A 16,165-nucleotide genomic window follows, 5' to 3' on the forward strand; every position below is an offset into this window, starting at 1 on the left:
CGTATACTAACCAATCTAATGAACAGGCATGGATTTTTTCTAGTATAGGCCTGCACTGTATGTAACCTCCATGCATTTCCTTCTGGTTCAATGAAACGTTAAGAAATTCCTGGAATAGGCCACAATTTTTGCAGTCATAAAGCAGCCAAGCTGACTACTTCTTGACACGAGAACGATGGCAGTAATAACAAACTTGTGGCTTACACATTTGCCTTAGTGACCAGACCTGAAAGTTGGCTTGAAAAGATTCAACCTTAGCTAAGTGTTTCAGAATCTGTAGCAAATAACCTGAAACAATCTGGTCAAATCTGAAATAAACGGAAAGACTGAAAATTGCAAAGTTTACCGACATCACAAGCTTCAACTAGATGGGGCTAGAGCTGCTCAAACCTCCCGCGAGAGGCTGTGTTCGTCAAGTGTAGTGCCAGTTTGAATAGCTGGAGGCAGTATTTCACCCATATTGTTCGCGCCGGGAACTCAATTGGAATCTGCCCTTGGTTTCAATGTAACCCTCCCCACAATAAGTCGGTCCGACATGGCGACCGAGAAGACGCAACGTCTCGGAGCTCTCTCCATCTGAGAATCGTTATTCCTGAGTAGCGAGACTGCCGCGATAGTTTAATAGAACGGCGCAGTACACCTTGGAAACTACCCTTTGGAATATAACATTTAAAACTACTTTCTGAAGCCAGGTAAGCAGCCATGCATCGATATGTGTGCTTTTCACATTAAAGACCGGCCGGCCGGCTGAACTTAACTTGAGGAGTTGAGTGTAGGGTGTTCACTGGGATGTTTGTAAATTGTGGTCTTGAAGCTGGTAGGCTATCGGTGTCTTTTACTAACGCCCTTTTCTGGATTCATAGGTGCCACGCGTCGTTCTGTTCTACTCTTGGAAACACAGAGAACGTAGGCTAATATAAGACACCCATTTTTAACATCCGACAAGTTAGGCTATAGCTCCCTGAAAGTCAAAGTAGAGTAGGTTGATAAGTAACAAAAATAGCAGCGCTACACTATGTCTATGTAGATCTAACATTATTTTAGGGGGTGCTTTTTCGTGCGGCACCCATTGGGGATTTTACTGCCTACAGCTACGTCCCTGAGGTACATTTTCCCTTAGGCTACTCGTCCCTGAGCAGGTAGGCATCTGTATTTATTAACGCATTTCTGTAGGATAGGCTAGTCTACTGTAACAGTGTAAATGGGATACTAACCTGGGTGTTCCATAGTGCAGCTATTGTAGCTATCTAGCGCGGGAGATTCCTTGAAAATCACAACTCCATTAGAATTTGGGCGTCCTCACCTATTAATTGGGGGCTTTATACGCCAAAGCTGTTTAGTCACTTGCAACATCACAGCAGACCGCCTGGTTGAAAGAAGCTTGTTCTAATTTTGGTCACCTCATCTTGTGCTGTGTCGCGTCAATACACTTTAGCCTACTAACATCTTAACCTAAAGGATTACTCTGGTAACCTACATTCAGTGGCCTAGGCGGAAATCCAGCATTAGGGCTTTCTTTGCTGTTAAACACGAAGCAGGAATAAACATTGTCGTTACTGTGCGGTTGAATTATTCTTAATTAATTATGACGGTTGATTTGTTTACAGGCATGTTGTTCACCTAGGCGACTCCCTTACTGTGTGATCTGTCCAGTCCTCTAATGACATTACATACAGCCCTATCTGACATGGGATGAACAGGATAATCTTGAACATGAAGCCTATTGTGATCTTCTGTCTTTGCCATGTTTAGCATTTCTGTATAAAACCACTTGCTATTTTGTCATTACAAAGACACCTTCTGCAATGTGCCCTTAATGCCCTTTAAACTATACAAATGTAGTAGATTAAGGCTTAAGGGACACTTAACCTAGTGCCACAGACTGAAAACCTGTGGTCTTCATTGGAACACTGTCTGTGTTTGCCTGTATCATGTGGGAGGCCGTCCCAAACTCCCCTCCCTCACGGCCACTATGTTGGAAAACGACAGCCTTGCCAGTTCAAAGACAGGTTAAATAACCCACAGGACCTGGGTCTGGGAAAGTCTCCCACACAGTAGCTGTCTTTGTGTGTGAATGTCTCACTGCAGTCTGCTTCCTCTGTTTTGGTATGTGTGTGTGTAACACACACACACACACACACACACACACACACAGAGAGAGAGAGAGAGACACTGCACAATTGACTGTGTTGACATGTGCTTTGCCAAAGAGTCCTTATGCCTACTGTAGAGAGTAATTTCAATGTGTGTGTTCTGGTGACACAAGAAATGCCAGGCCAACGTCTGACACAAAACCTTGGTCTGCACCAGAGCCTGGCACACAAGGCTAAGGTGACAACTACTCGAGGAACATTTCCTGTTACACAGGTCCATAAAATGATTTATGGCTTCGTCACTTTAGACAGACTAGCTCACTTTATTTGCTTCTGTCCCTTGCCGCTCCTATTATGGACCTTTTCGTTTTGTTTTTTTGAGGAACATAAATGGCACCGTGTTTTGTCCTGCTGTAAATTAGTTATTTTAAAAAACAAATCCTGCCCACTGGTAAACCCTGACAGGGAAAGAAGAATTAGGCATTTTAGTTTGGTGTGCTGTTTTTGACCTCTATTCTCAAGCAGGCTTCTTTTGTGGACCTACAATCTGAAACCCTGTAAGCAGAACACTACACTGAAACAGGATGAGTTTGCACAATAGCCGACCTTATCAGGTGTCACCTACCTGTTCTCTATCTATTCACCATGAAACCCACTATTTCTGCACGTTCATCAGAGGCCATGGTTCCATTTTTTACCCAAAATTGGACGTAATCTCTATTCCACATTGTGTACTTTACACCTTAATTTGGTTCACATAAAGTCAGTGTTCCGCAAGGCCTTTTGAATCGTTAGGCTTGAGGGCATTTAATTACTCTCTTGCTTTCATGTTGAAGGGCAGGTTTCTAAAGAAATAAGGTGTTCACCACAAATATAATTCTGATGACGCATTATTTGAGGTTGGATGTCTCAAACCTGTTTGGCCTGTCTCTCTCTGTCACTGCATGTCCCCTGTGGGGGGTTTCTGTGTCAGTGGCGTGACACTGTGAAGGATTATTCATTTCCCTCACTGTAGTCTTTGAGGAAGTGACCTGCCTCAGGCCCAGAGTTCTCAAGAGGAAATGCTTGCTGACCGCTGAAGATCACAGTGACTAATAGGGATGTTGTGAAAGTGGCAGTCACAGATCAGTTTTTAGGGGAAGCAATTTAGTGAGAAGAACAAATCAGGATTTTCACTTGCACTGTCTTTTGTCCAATTGTTGAAGATTGAGGCTTCAAACCCAAGCAATTAGACCAGCAGTAAATGTCTGCATGGATGATGTCCATGTGTCGTCATGGTTTACACTACAGAGCACCTGATATGCTATGATCTTCACTGAAGACGATCTCAGTAAGCAAGGACATCAGAGAATTAAATTGGTTACAAGTTGTAAATAGGCTATCAGTAGTGCTCAATCTGTAGAACTGAAAGGCAACTGATTGAATATCCCTAACAGGGCACAATAAAAGGCCGCTGTGTGTGCTGGTGATGAAGTGGTCCTAGAGGAGTTTGCTCTCAATTACTCTCTCACAGTTTAAATGTGTAACCAGTAACTTGGGTGCTCTGGGCCCGAGACAGGATACAATGGGCCTCTTTATTGCACTGTTTGTGCACACAGGCTGGCCTCATTGGATCACCAGAGGATTGTGTCAAGTGTGTGTGTGTGTGTGTGTGTGTGTGTGTGTGTGTGTGTCCTCGTCCTCCTGTCTCTCAACCCCGTTCTCTAGTTCTCTCTTTTCTCCCCTATCACCCCATATCTGCCCCCCTCTATCTCTCTTGTGCTTGTCTTTGTGGGTCTGCTTCATGCCAGATTTGCATGCTTTGTCAGTGAATGAGGGTAGGGGAAGGTTTTCCATTATACTTATTTGATGAACAAAATAATGTGTGCTTCATACCTTTAACATCTCTCACTTTTAGGGAACATGCACCAACTCACCACCTATCTTAGTCCATGTCTGCTTAAGTGCCTGGTTTTATCAACATGGCAATCTAGTATTTTGCATGGCCATCTCACAGGTGATTGAGGCCAACAATGTGATAATGTGCAAATGGAGTGGGTATGCAGGGTTTGGTCAATTGATGATAAACTCCATTTATCCCCTTAACCTTTCAGTTCTGCAGTTCATTTCAGAATTGTGTGTGTGTGTGGCATACTCCATACTCAATGTAGACAGCCTTGAAACCCATGATATTAGTTGGGGATGCTATCAAACCTTTGGATGCACCCTTTTCTGGCAGATTGATAATCCCCTCAGTGTTTTGTCTGTTGTCTATAGCTTGTCTTGACAGAACTGTGTGTGTGTGTGTGTGTGTGTGTGTGTGTGAATGAGTGATTCACACAGGGCTTTGCTGACTGTTGCATGTTTGGAGTCTGACTTGAGCTTGTCATGACATGTCTGGGCTCAAGAGCCGTGTCTCTTTGATAAAGCAACCCACATCTCTCTCACACACAAACTTACCTTACAGTGCCAGCTCTTAACCCGCTACTACACACACCCCACTGGCGTGTTGTGATGCAGTCGGATGTGCTTTGGCAGCAATCAATAGCTCCTCCTGGCCTCGGGAATTTCAAGATGGTACTCATTGGTTTGTTTTTGGTGTACCGCTACCAGACCATGCTGTCAGAGTGGAACTCCCCACTCTGTTCACCCCACCCTCCATCCTCCTACCCCAAGGTGCTCTTCAGTCCAGAGGAATGCTTTGTAAACTCTGTGGCGTTTGGAGGCCGGCGTCTCTCTCTGGTACATTGCTAGTGTCAGCTGCTCGCTCAAGCTGAAAGGAGTCTGAGAAACTCGGGTCAAGACTAGGGTGATATGTTTTCCTGAGGTTGCGTTATGGGAGGGGATTTCCTGTCCATAAGGTAGACTCAGCCGATTCACATGACTGCCCGCTGATGACACTTTTTTGTTCACATCAGAATGTCACTTAGCTTCCTGCAGACGGTCACCATTTGAAGTTCTTGCTTCTCTGTGTGAGACTTTCTTTCTATCTCCATCGCTCTAAATCCAAGACCTTTTCTTCTAACAAGATTTTGAATGGGCTGCCCTTTACTGGGTAGACTAATTATGTATGTGGATTTTAAGTAAAGGATGTATTTGGGTTGTCATGTAGGCGTACCTTGTGATTTTCATGTGGAGGCTTTCTGATTTTCTGGACTGGGTTTTGATATTCCCACAGCCCTTTGTTCCTCTGTACCAGCATGTGGGCCCATGTTTACTATCTGTTCCACATTTTGTTATTTTCGTTTTTGAAAGCTTTGCCCTTTTATTATGGAAATCAATTCCTTCGAAGCCGACATCTAAAATAGTGAAGCCTCTATAATTTCGGAGTGTCGACACATGGTGAAAATTCACGTTGCGACTGAATAAAAAATGAACCGCACGTGGTGTTGATAATTAAGCAAATAAGCTGTTTGCACAGGCCAATTCAAATGACTGCCTGATGATTCCTAAACAGAAAGAGGAAGAATACAAAGAGCCATTCAGCACTGTTGTTGACAGATCAAACAGCGTGGCTGGCAAGGGGACTGCCATATTTGCACAAGCCGGCACAACGGCCTCACAGATCCTGGTGATTCCTTAGAACCTGCTGGGCTATTTGTAACAAACCACATCGCTATTCCACAGGATCATGCTAAAGAGCATAATTACGGGGTTATAGATCTCTGGTAGGTGAGGTGGCTTTGAATGGCATTGCATTTGTTTGCACTATACATCCTATTTAGAAAGCTTACGGCACATTCACATTAGCACTTCCCATGAATGCATTTTTTTGAAAGAGGTTTAAGTGTATATCATTTGATATTTCTAGTCTCATACTGAATCGACTGTGGATGCTATTTGAGTCAATCTTTTCATGGTGACAAAACAAGACTGTCTAGCAGCGGGTTATAGAACATTCCTAATAACTGAAACATACTTGAAACTCTTCCAGCACCTACCGTTCTCAAAACAAGATGCAGGAGCCATCTGTTTAGACTGATATTTATACGTGTATCAAACTTTAGACTTGCCCTCATTGGTGTCCTAACTGTTTCTTCCTCCTCCCAGGCACCATGGTGGAGCCAGACGAGAGACCGTCCAACGCAGGCCAGCGGCTGGGAGCTCCTGAGAGCCTGGGCATCAGTACCCTGGAGCCTGGGCAGCGCCCGCCAACCATGCCCCCTGGCCGCCAGGTCTCCGTGCGGGTCCAGATGCTGGACGACACTCAGGAAGTGTTTGAGATCTCGGTGAGTTAGTCTTACTTTCTTCATGTCTCTCCTTGTTTGCTTGTGTTGGATATGAGGTTGGAGGGAATGTGACACACTCTAAGTACAAACAGCTTTGGAACTTTTGGAGTGTGCGTGATTGATCATTCTCCAAACACTTCTTTTAGTCTTTGGGTATTACTCAATGCGTGTAAAGCCATTTCGAGTCTCTCTCCTCTGCAGTTAATGACAAAAAGATTTATTTTTTAATGGTAAAATCAATTAAGATCCATACTTTGAGATTCATAGAACCTATTATGTGAATGCAGTGGGCAATTACATATAAATATCTTTCCTGACATATTTATAAGTGCACTACCAACTGTTGTTATGGGTTACCACTTTACCAGTTGGCATGGCAACCAAATTCATCTCCAAGGTGCTGGTTTCATGAACTGCCATGCAGACTGCTCGGTTCAGCTGGAAACACCCTGGAAGAGGGAGAGCTGAAAGCTGTGAAAATATACCCGCCTGGGCAGGGAGTACAGGACAATCAGCCTGTTAGTGGAAACGATTGTCAGAGGGAAAATATGTCTGCGTTTTTTATGTGTGTATTGAGTCAAGTTCAGGTGCTCGTTAAAGAAACCCCAGCACATTGCATTGATCCCTCAAAGAATGCTAATGATGTCAGAATGCCATGTCCATGGTCAGTCGCTAACGAGAGGTTGTGCTCATCGATTACTTACCCTTTGGGGCCCTAATTCCTTCAGGCATAATGTGGACAGCCCTTTTGTGTTTGTTTGCCTGAAACGCCAACAGGGGCCACTTTGAGGGGAAGGGGAGGCTAATACCCTCCCATTTGAAGCGCCCCTCGTAAAATTAGCAGGGACAAGGGAGCAGAGGAGTGATGCCAGACGGTCATATGGTCAGCATAGGGGGAGTCAGGTAGGCTAAATGGCCGTGTGGGCCTGCACCGTGGGGCTTTTGGCTGAAATGTATACGGGTGGCTGGCCGGCCCCTGAGGGCAGTGTGTTGACAGTAGAACACTCCCCAGTAGAACACAGCTGCTAATGCGCCGGACTGGTGGTTCCCCTCCCGCTGCTGCATTGTTAGAGAGACCGCTTCAGTTACAGGGCAGAATGAAAGCCCTGTCAGTCACTTCACTAGAAGAAAGAAGGATATATTTGCTGAAAGGGAAGAACTCATTTCTGACATTTTGATTTATTTCCATAAACTCTCTTTGATGGCCTTCATGAAAGGCTCATCCCCATATAAAATACCTGTGATGAGTGGAAGAATGGGATCCTTGACGGTTAATTGCAAGTTGGCCTGTTGCCTCTGTTCTTTCGGGTTTAAACGTGGTATGGTTTCCCAATTCCATACAGGTGCTTTGCACATCCTTTCTATGTATTACGAATCATTTGAAGCATATGTAAGCGTATGGAATGTTCTGAGACAGTGACTGATGGTTTCTGGATTGTCTGGATAATCTGGATTGTAAAAAATGTCTCTCCCTTACATTTGCAGCTGAGACATGTCGAGACGTAAGCCTCAGACCTAAAGGTGTTCTCTGTGGTCTGTTAGCTGCCATGCACAGGGGAAGACAGTTAATCATTTCCAGTTAATGCTGTCTTGTTCATTGATTTGGTAATCAATACTTAAATGAACCACTGATGAGTGATTAGTAGTCTACAACTGCTCCATAAATCATACCTAAGTAACATTTATTCACTCCACTAATATTTGACAGTGTTTCCCATACATTGACTTATTTGTGGCGGCCCACCACAATATCAACATTGACCACCACACAATGATTTTCCAGGTTGTACTAAATTGCGCTTAAATCTGCATCATAACCACGCTGCACTAATTTGTTAAAAACTCTTGCATTCAAGTTAATTCTGCAAACCTACCACTACAAATAGAATTCAATTATGTGGGAAACACTGTTTGGGAAACACTGTTTGACTAGTGTAAGAGAAGAGATGCCATTCTTTTTTTTTTTTTTAAATATCACCAAAAACTAAAGGTGAATTGATAGAATCTGAAAAGGTTTTTGGAAGATATTCAATAGATATGAATCCGAGGCCATAGTTTTATTGCAATGCCGTGATGCCCCCGGCAAGTCTGAGATTTCTAGCAGTGCTCTGGCATATCTGGTAGGATTTTGGCGACCCCATTCTGTGCAGAGTTTCGAGATCAAAGGTAGCGTTAACCCCCGCTCCTCAGCCATCACGTCATGCAGAGCCAGAGATGGATTCAGCCCCTGCCAAGAATAAGAGGAAATATTGGAGGAGATAAAAATGTATGAAAGCTCTTTTTATGACATCTTCCTTATCCGCTGAAAAGAAAAAGACTGAGGTAATAAATATGCAGGGTAAGTGCTCTGGTCTCACATTGTGTGAATATATGAGTAAGAGTACTGCACAGGAAAGAAAGAACCCTCACCCCTCAACCCTCAGAATTGAATGGTAATGATTTCTTAGGAAATCATTGCTTTAATCATCCTTGAAAAAGAGAAAACATTGAGAACAAGAGAACAAGAGAACCTGTAAGCCTAAATGTGGAAGAACTAGATCTGCATAACCTTGGTCAAAGTGAAGGCCAGGGGCCTGGTTTCCACCCAGCAAGATTCTAGCACAGTAACGTTAACCATTTCTGTGGTGTATGGTTTCAGCACTGTGTTACATATAGAGGAATTTCACGGTGTGTCAGATTTTGGTATTCAGTGGTGTTCAATTTCATGGTGTAAAAGGAATGGTTGGATATAAGTTGCATGCAACCTCACAATGCGATACCCATCATGATAGAGGCCACAATACGATACGTATCGTAATACATGTTGATTCTGAATAATGACCATGACCAAAACAGAATTTAATCTAACAGCTGTTCTTTATAATTCTATGTAACAGCGAAGACAAAGCCTTAAGGATCGAACAACTTACAAACACTTCAATTCAGGCTTACAGAGATCTTAAAACTAAAATCTAATAATTCTGTTTCAAATCAGTCAGTTTTTAACTTATGATGGCTAATAATAAAAAAAAAAACTTTCTGTTGTCTCTTCTACAGAAGTACATCACAATATATTATGATATCAATGTTTCTAGCACAGCCCAATTGGAGATGGGGCAGAATGAAGACCATGTGGAAAGAGTGGGCGTTGGAGGCAAGGGGAAGTATACATGTCATTTTTGAAGTGGGTGGTTGAACTTTGGTGTCGAGATGATGTTGGCTCAGCTGGCTGTCTCCATGGCTACTGAGGACCTCGGGAGGATTTTGGGAGCAGAGGGCAGTTTCCTGTGAGGCCTCCTGGGACCAGACCTTTAAGGGAAAAGATCAACTATCAACAGAGGCGTTTTATGTGAAAGTTTGCCGGAGACCAATTTAGTTTATTTTTGAACAAATTACAGTTTAAATATTTTCAACATATTATCCCAATTCAGATTGGAGGTTTTAAATAGCTTTGTTTTTATGATTTGTATAATTAAGAAAACAAATGGTGTGGGCTCATTTAATCTACTTCTTTTGAACATATCTCTAGTCATTCTAGTATAAAAATACATGGTGACAGTCAGTATGCCAACTTTCAAAAAATAAATAAAAAAGTTTATGCAGCTTGCCATAGCGTAGGCCCTTCAGCTGAAGTGATCCCTTGAGGTTAGCCTCTCCGAATTGCCCTCCCCAAAGGCATTAGTTACAGGAAATTCAGAAGGTCTACAGACGGGAGGCTAGAGGCTGGCCCATAGGAGCCCAGTCTAGTGGATCGCCTCTCAGGGAGCTCCTGTGAGGTTCACCCTGGTAATCATGTCTCCATTGATCACTCCCTCCTGTCCGTCTACGTGGAGCGGTTGAAACCCAATATCATATTTGTGTGAGTAACCTGGAGGTCATTGAAAGGAATGGTATTGGATGGTGGAAAGGAAATGATTTTTGAAAACTGTTTGACTTTGTTTGCATTAGGCGCCATGTTGGTTAAAGTGCCTTTCAGTTATACCGGGCAGGCAGTGTGTTTCCACCCTAGAATATCAGTCTCCTCTATAGTACTGGAATTGCCTGTCAAAGGTGGCTTGCTGATAAAGGTGGATCACTGATAAATGTGTTTGAGAAATCTAAATGATAAGGCACTCTTCAGTGATGAGCAGTGTACTGGTCTTTGTTTATGATGTTGAACTAACAGCCAAGCGCTAGAGTGATGGTATGCGTTTAGTGTTTCACACCAGCGATTCAGAATCTGTGGAATCACATTTGTTTTCATGCTCGTTCCTGTCTTCTTGAAAGATCTGATGACAAAGCTGGAGGTTATATATCCCCTCGCCATGCAGACCCGACTTGCTGTACAGGAAGTTCCCATAGATTATATGACAACAAGGAAATCCCTGCAGGCCCTAAATAGCCTGCGTCGCACCACTGTCTTGGCAGGCAAACAGAGAGACTGAAAGAAAAGATGGACCAATATCAGATCTATCTATAGATGCACTGTGTACTCTGCTAAGCACTGTATGCAAATACTGTAGATTGCGTGGGTCCAACTGCTTCCCTCTCGTTACGGGTTCATGGTCTGTTTAGCGGGCAGGATATCTGATAGAATGGGTGGGGCGCTGTCATACTGGAGTTCTAGTTTCAGTTAATTTGGGTAAAATCCCAACTGAATCCTACCTTGAAGTGTGTGTGTATGTGTGTGTGCGTGTGCGTGTGCGCTTGTGGAGAAACATACAATTATGGCTATCCCAATTATGTTGTATGCGTAGTTGCTGAAGTATGGAGTGTTCAAAAGAACATTCCTATATAGTCATATGTTAGAGGTTTCTCATCGGTCAAATTGTTGTGAAGAACATTACACTAAAATGCATAATGTACAAGTAAGGTAGTTGTGTAGAATCTATACATATTTTAACCTCTAACTTTTTGTTGTGTGCTTGCTTGCTAATAAAGACATTTACAAAAAAGTGGTTTCATGGTAAAAGATAAATTTAGCTTATAGAGATTTTTTTTTTTATAGAGATTCAACAAAGCAGATCCATGGGTTTTTTAAGACTCTAGTATAATTACCCAAATTCTAGCTCCCATTTTCGATGGTTGTAATTGTTTCTGAAAATTGCAGTTATGTGTATGATGGGGTTTGTGTCATAGCCTCCAGGGTGTGTCTGACTGTCTGGGGAGGTTATTGGGAGTTTGGAATCTGTGGTTGCCATTCTCTGGGGGAGGCATTCTTTCTGCAAGCATTTTTACCGTGCCTCAATGGCTGTTTTGGTCCACTTGTAGACATGGGACATAAACGATATTTGTTGGGACTGTTTGTTTTGTTTTGTCTACCTGGGGCAGGTGTGGTGGTATTGCTTATGAAAACTTCTCTAGCCTCTGCTGGTTATGTGCTTTGCTTAATAACCAGCCAGGGTGTGTACTGTCACCCTGGCTTGCATTCTCAAACACAAACAATAATTATTGTTTTTAAACCCATTGGATTGTGTTCAGAATCATGTAAGACAACAGAGCATAGCATTACTTATCAACTCAAAATATCAATTCAATTATTATTTTAAATAGTTCTGGATGACTCAACCTTTTAGAATCCATTTACTAGTTTGACCTGAGGCAGAGGAATGTTGTTTTAGGCCAAACATCCATGTACCAATCGTAAATCTACAGCAGTTTCTCAGATATATATTCTAAATTCTAAATACTCTGAATGTATACAATGTGTGTGCATGCATGCAAGGTATGTATTTGAATTTTACTTGTTGTCTTAAGGTTTTTTTGTCTCTCTTCCACACAAACTGGATGAACTTTTGTTCTGACTTTTTCTGTTTGTTAGCCTTTTGGGTATCTTTTTCAAGATGTTCATGATCCTCTTTGTGTATGTTTACAAAAGTGTCATCCTTGTTTGGTTTCTTGTTGATCAACAACATATTTCCACTCTGTTGTGTCTGCAGAAGTAGTGTTTGATGTTCATGATATTTGTCAGTCAGCCAGTGTTACTTCTTATCTGCTGTTGCTTCTCTACCTTCTCTCTAGACCTTTACGTTTCAAGACAAAGTGGTCTCTAGGCTCTACTTTTCTCTCTGTAAGGTTTCACATTGAAGAGGGTCAGAAGTTAGACTCTCATTTCAGGTTTAAGCCATGCGTGTCCCAATGTCTCTGGAGTGTAAGTTCTCGGGAGAGTCGTATTGCTTTAGGGTCACTGCAGTCCTTGTTGTGATCATTTCCCAAGCAGATACTGTGGTTTAGGCCTCTCTGCATTGTGTGGGCTAACGGGTACACTGCAGTTGTGGGGTTGTCAAATTAGATTGTCTCGTGATTTGTGATGCAAGAGAAGCAAAACCACCAAATATCTCGGACACGCTCTTCGCGTCAAGGAAAAACCTCCTTTAGCACGTGGAAGCAGTTGTCTTTTCCACGGCCTTCGCCAAAAGTTGTATTATTTTTCTTTTGTCTTCCATATCCGTCTCCAACTCAGCATTTCCCAGCATGATGTAGAAGTGGGCTTATAAATGTGGGGAGTTTGTGCCTTGGATATTTTTGCACTGTGGGAAACCAGTGTTTGGTTTGGCTGCTACTGTGGCTTTTTCGAAATATATGTGTTTATGTACCTGCACTCCCCTCTAGTTCTGGTACGGACTTTGTCAGTGAAATGGGTACTCTTGGCGTGTGTGTGTGCGCTTGTTTTGACATGTCAACACACTGGCGCTACCAAGAATATCCCCTTGTAAATTTTTTAAAAGCCCTCTCGATATACTGCAAAATAAAGTTGTCTGGAGTTGTTCCACTCCACAGTTTGGTCTGGACCATTCAACCATACAGTTTATTAGTATACTAGTAGTGTTTTATTGATCAGCTGTTCTTTAATTTAGCCTTCTGGGCCAAATCTGGCTTTCACTTCCTCCTAAGGATAGCTTCCCTTTATTGTGCTATGTCCTGTGCCCTAATGACATATTGTTCATCCACAAGGTCACATGACCAACTGTGTCATAAGAGTTCTGAGTAGATGAATGAAGTGCAGCCCTATGGGGGCGGGTGGCTGTGCTGGCAGCCTAGCCTCTTGTGTTATGAATAATTCACCGGCTGGGAGGTAGAGCTGATGTTACGTGCTTGTGCCGAAGGCCACTTCTTCTCAGAGGGGAAATAAAGTAAGGTTTTATAAATAATGAAGACTACGTAGTGTTACTTCCCTCGCATGGAGAGTTTTCAGCTGTTTCATGTTTATCCATGTTTGCAACACACGTTTTGGATGAGCCAGTCGAATGTGGTTTCTCTTCCGTCTTAGTAACAGAGATGCAAGCTTTGTGAGGGACCAACTCCACGTCTTGGAGTATGGAGCTCCATGAACGGATCTATTTATCTGCATTAGTCTTCCAGAGAGTTCCTATAATGTATAAAATAGCATGTCCCTTCATGGAAAATAAGGATTTTTACCCATAATTGAATGCTGAATTGCGAGAAATTATGATTTGGCAAAGTGAACTATGATGATGTTAATCATCTCATACCATAACCATCGTGGCACATATGTTATTCTCGTGTTTATATTTGGTATCCTAGCAACAGAGACTGTGGTGCATCCTTCTCCATCTCCCTGCCCTCCCCCTTCTTATTCAATCAAAAAAGAAGCATACTTACTCGTTAGTCAGATGTTTGGTTGAACCAAGTGGGAATACATGTTTATTAATGGCCAAATCAAGGAGATTTGTTCTTTTTTTGTATAACCACTGTTGCACATGGCGTTTTTGAAGTGGGAATCATTTTGACCCAGTTTGTTTTTGTCACTGCATCAATATTTAATGTTTCCGCCCTCTTGAAAATGGTCAGTTTGACACACTTTGTTGTGTTAGCAAACTAAAGCCACAACAGGGAGATGAATGACTACGCTCAAGCAATCAAGGTCAGTCTTTATATAATTAGAAAAAAAAAATCAGGTTTTTACAGAGTGTCCCAGATGTTTGCTCGCATACAACAGAAGTCTGACATTGTTACGAAAGATGCAACAAACAAATAAACAAGCAAACAAGCAAACAAGGACCTCTGACTGCTGGGTATCACTGCAGCTTACGTCTCCCGACCTCCCTAAATTACTGTAAAGCTACTTTTTCCCCCTCTTAATTCTGTAATCAAGGTTCAAGTTCTTACTGCATCCATCAGGGCTTAAGCTTCTACAATACTACGCACCCTGCCTTGGAGGAGGACTTCAAGCTTGAATGAGAACCGTCTAACGACAGTTAGATTAAAGAGGTAGGTTTTGGCCAAAGATTAAAGAGGTAGGTTTTGGCGGAGGTCATCAGGAGTACTGTACGGTGCTGGGACTGGCTCTGCCTGATCTCACTCTATGATTCGTAGGAGCTTTGGCTGCTTTGGCTGTTTGGCATTCCCCAGAGAGTTGATTTGACAAGGACGCGTGGCGTGGGGGGTTTGCACATCCATCATCGCCTCTATTATCACCACAGCCGCTACCACGACCATTTCCACCACCACCACAACTGCCCCAGCCTTGGGAAAGCTGTAACATCCCTGGAAAGTCCCTCATCCATCCCTGTGTGGCAATGGAATGGATCGGGGGGGTGCTGGGTGGGCCTCCTGTTTCTAACTGGGCCACGCTTACTGATCTACCACATGGGATCATGGCCAAGCGGCCGGCCAGATGGGTAATCCCTTATCAGTCAGACACTTCTGGGCCTCCACCCCTGCCCAGCCAGCTGTGACACTTTTGAGCATCTCTCTGGTCTACACATGACTAATCTCAGTCAAGCTTTGCTCTTCAGCGGAAATTGTGCAAAAGTGGGCTTTGGTAATTCCTTAGTATTGCTTAGCATTGCATCACTCCTTTATTTATCTATTTTTCCCCCCCCCTGATGGTCAGTGGTCCTTTGACCCCTATAACTACAGATATTTATGATAATCCATTAGAGGTGTGAATCTCTCATGTAAAAGACGATACGATTCGCATCTAGATACATGGGCACGATTCGATACAAGAAAAGATACATGTTTATAAAAAACGATTCAGTACGATGCGATGCGATTTGATGCAATTCGATGCAGTTCAAGAATGGAAAGCATTCTGAAAGATTTTTTATCATTTGCTCATGGTGCACATTAATTTTATATTATCAATTATCATGGTCATGGTTGTCAATTAGGAAAAAAAAATGTGTGAATATGATTATCTAAACTGAGGTTTGTTTCATATACTGTATTGAAATGAAAAAAGAATAGTCTACATTTCAGTCAAACACAGCAGCCAAATACAACATAAAAATACATTTTTATAGACTTTATAGATCTTTCACAGATTTTATGGAGTTATATCAGATTGTTTTCATGGAGCTGTAGCCTTGTTGAGGTAAGGCAATACCAAAATAAAAGTGCTTAAGAAACTCTTGGCCTTTTCTCATATAGCCTAGCCTACCCTACAAGAATAAAATAGGCCTACAAATCAATAAACTCTCTGGGCTTATTTTGTTCCAACAGTAGACCTAATGCAGAAACCTATAATGCCACAAGTCTGAGTGAATATGAACAAAATCATTGGCTAATAATTTGTGCATCATTTTAGCAGCTAGGGCCAAATTATTATTTAACATTAAGGAAATCCCTTCATCAAAGGTAAGGCTACTCTACAGACTATCGTTGCTGTTTAGGAATGCTATAAGTGTTTCATTTCGTGCTGAATTTCGAAAAACAAAAGCCGACCAAGTGCAAGTTGTTACATGCTTAAGTTGCAGTAGATGTATGGGTAATGAGGTCATTTGACAACTTTGGGCAATGAATGTAACCAAAAACGAACTGCATTACCCACAATTCTGTACCACGTATAGTTTCAAAACCGGAAGTGGGACGAACGCGCTGCTTGGAATGTAAATGAGAGTCTGAGCGAGCAGAAAACATACATAACAAGTAAATCGATAT

The 16,165-nt window shown here is 42.4% G+C and overlaps 1 protein-coding gene across 7 annotated transcripts in view; it reads left to right on the top strand.

Annotated features, from left to right (window-relative positions):
• The first annotated feature begins 497 nt into the window (after window positions 1-497).
• farp1 (FERM, RhoGEF (ARHGEF) and pleckstrin domain protein 1 (chondrocyte-derived)) overlaps window positions 498-16,165 on the top strand; it is a 62,685-nt gene continuing 47,017 nt past the window's right edge. For 5 of the 7 annotated variants that reach the window (XM_048234305.1, XM_048234308.1, XM_048234307.1 and 2 more), the window contains exons 1-2: window positions 498-692; window positions 6,123-6,301. In XM_048234305.1, the coding sequence (XP_048090262.1) occupies window positions 6,128-6,301 (174 nt within the window). In that variant the 5' untranslated portion in view covers window positions 498-692; window positions 6,123-6,127. Of the gene's footprint in view, window positions 693-861; window positions 1,140-6,122; window positions 6,302-16,165 lie in introns of those variants that run through there. The other 2 variants (XM_048234306.1, XM_048234312.1) reach the window with 2 other exon arrangements.

The sequence above is a fragment of the Alosa alosa genome, chromosome 23 (assembly GCF_017589495.1).
Source record: "Alosa alosa isolate M-15738 ecotype Scorff River chromosome 23, AALO_Geno_1.1, whole genome shotgun sequence".
Classification (NCBI taxonomy): Eukaryota; Metazoa; Chordata; class Actinopteri; order Clupeiformes; family Clupeidae; genus Alosa; species Alosa alosa.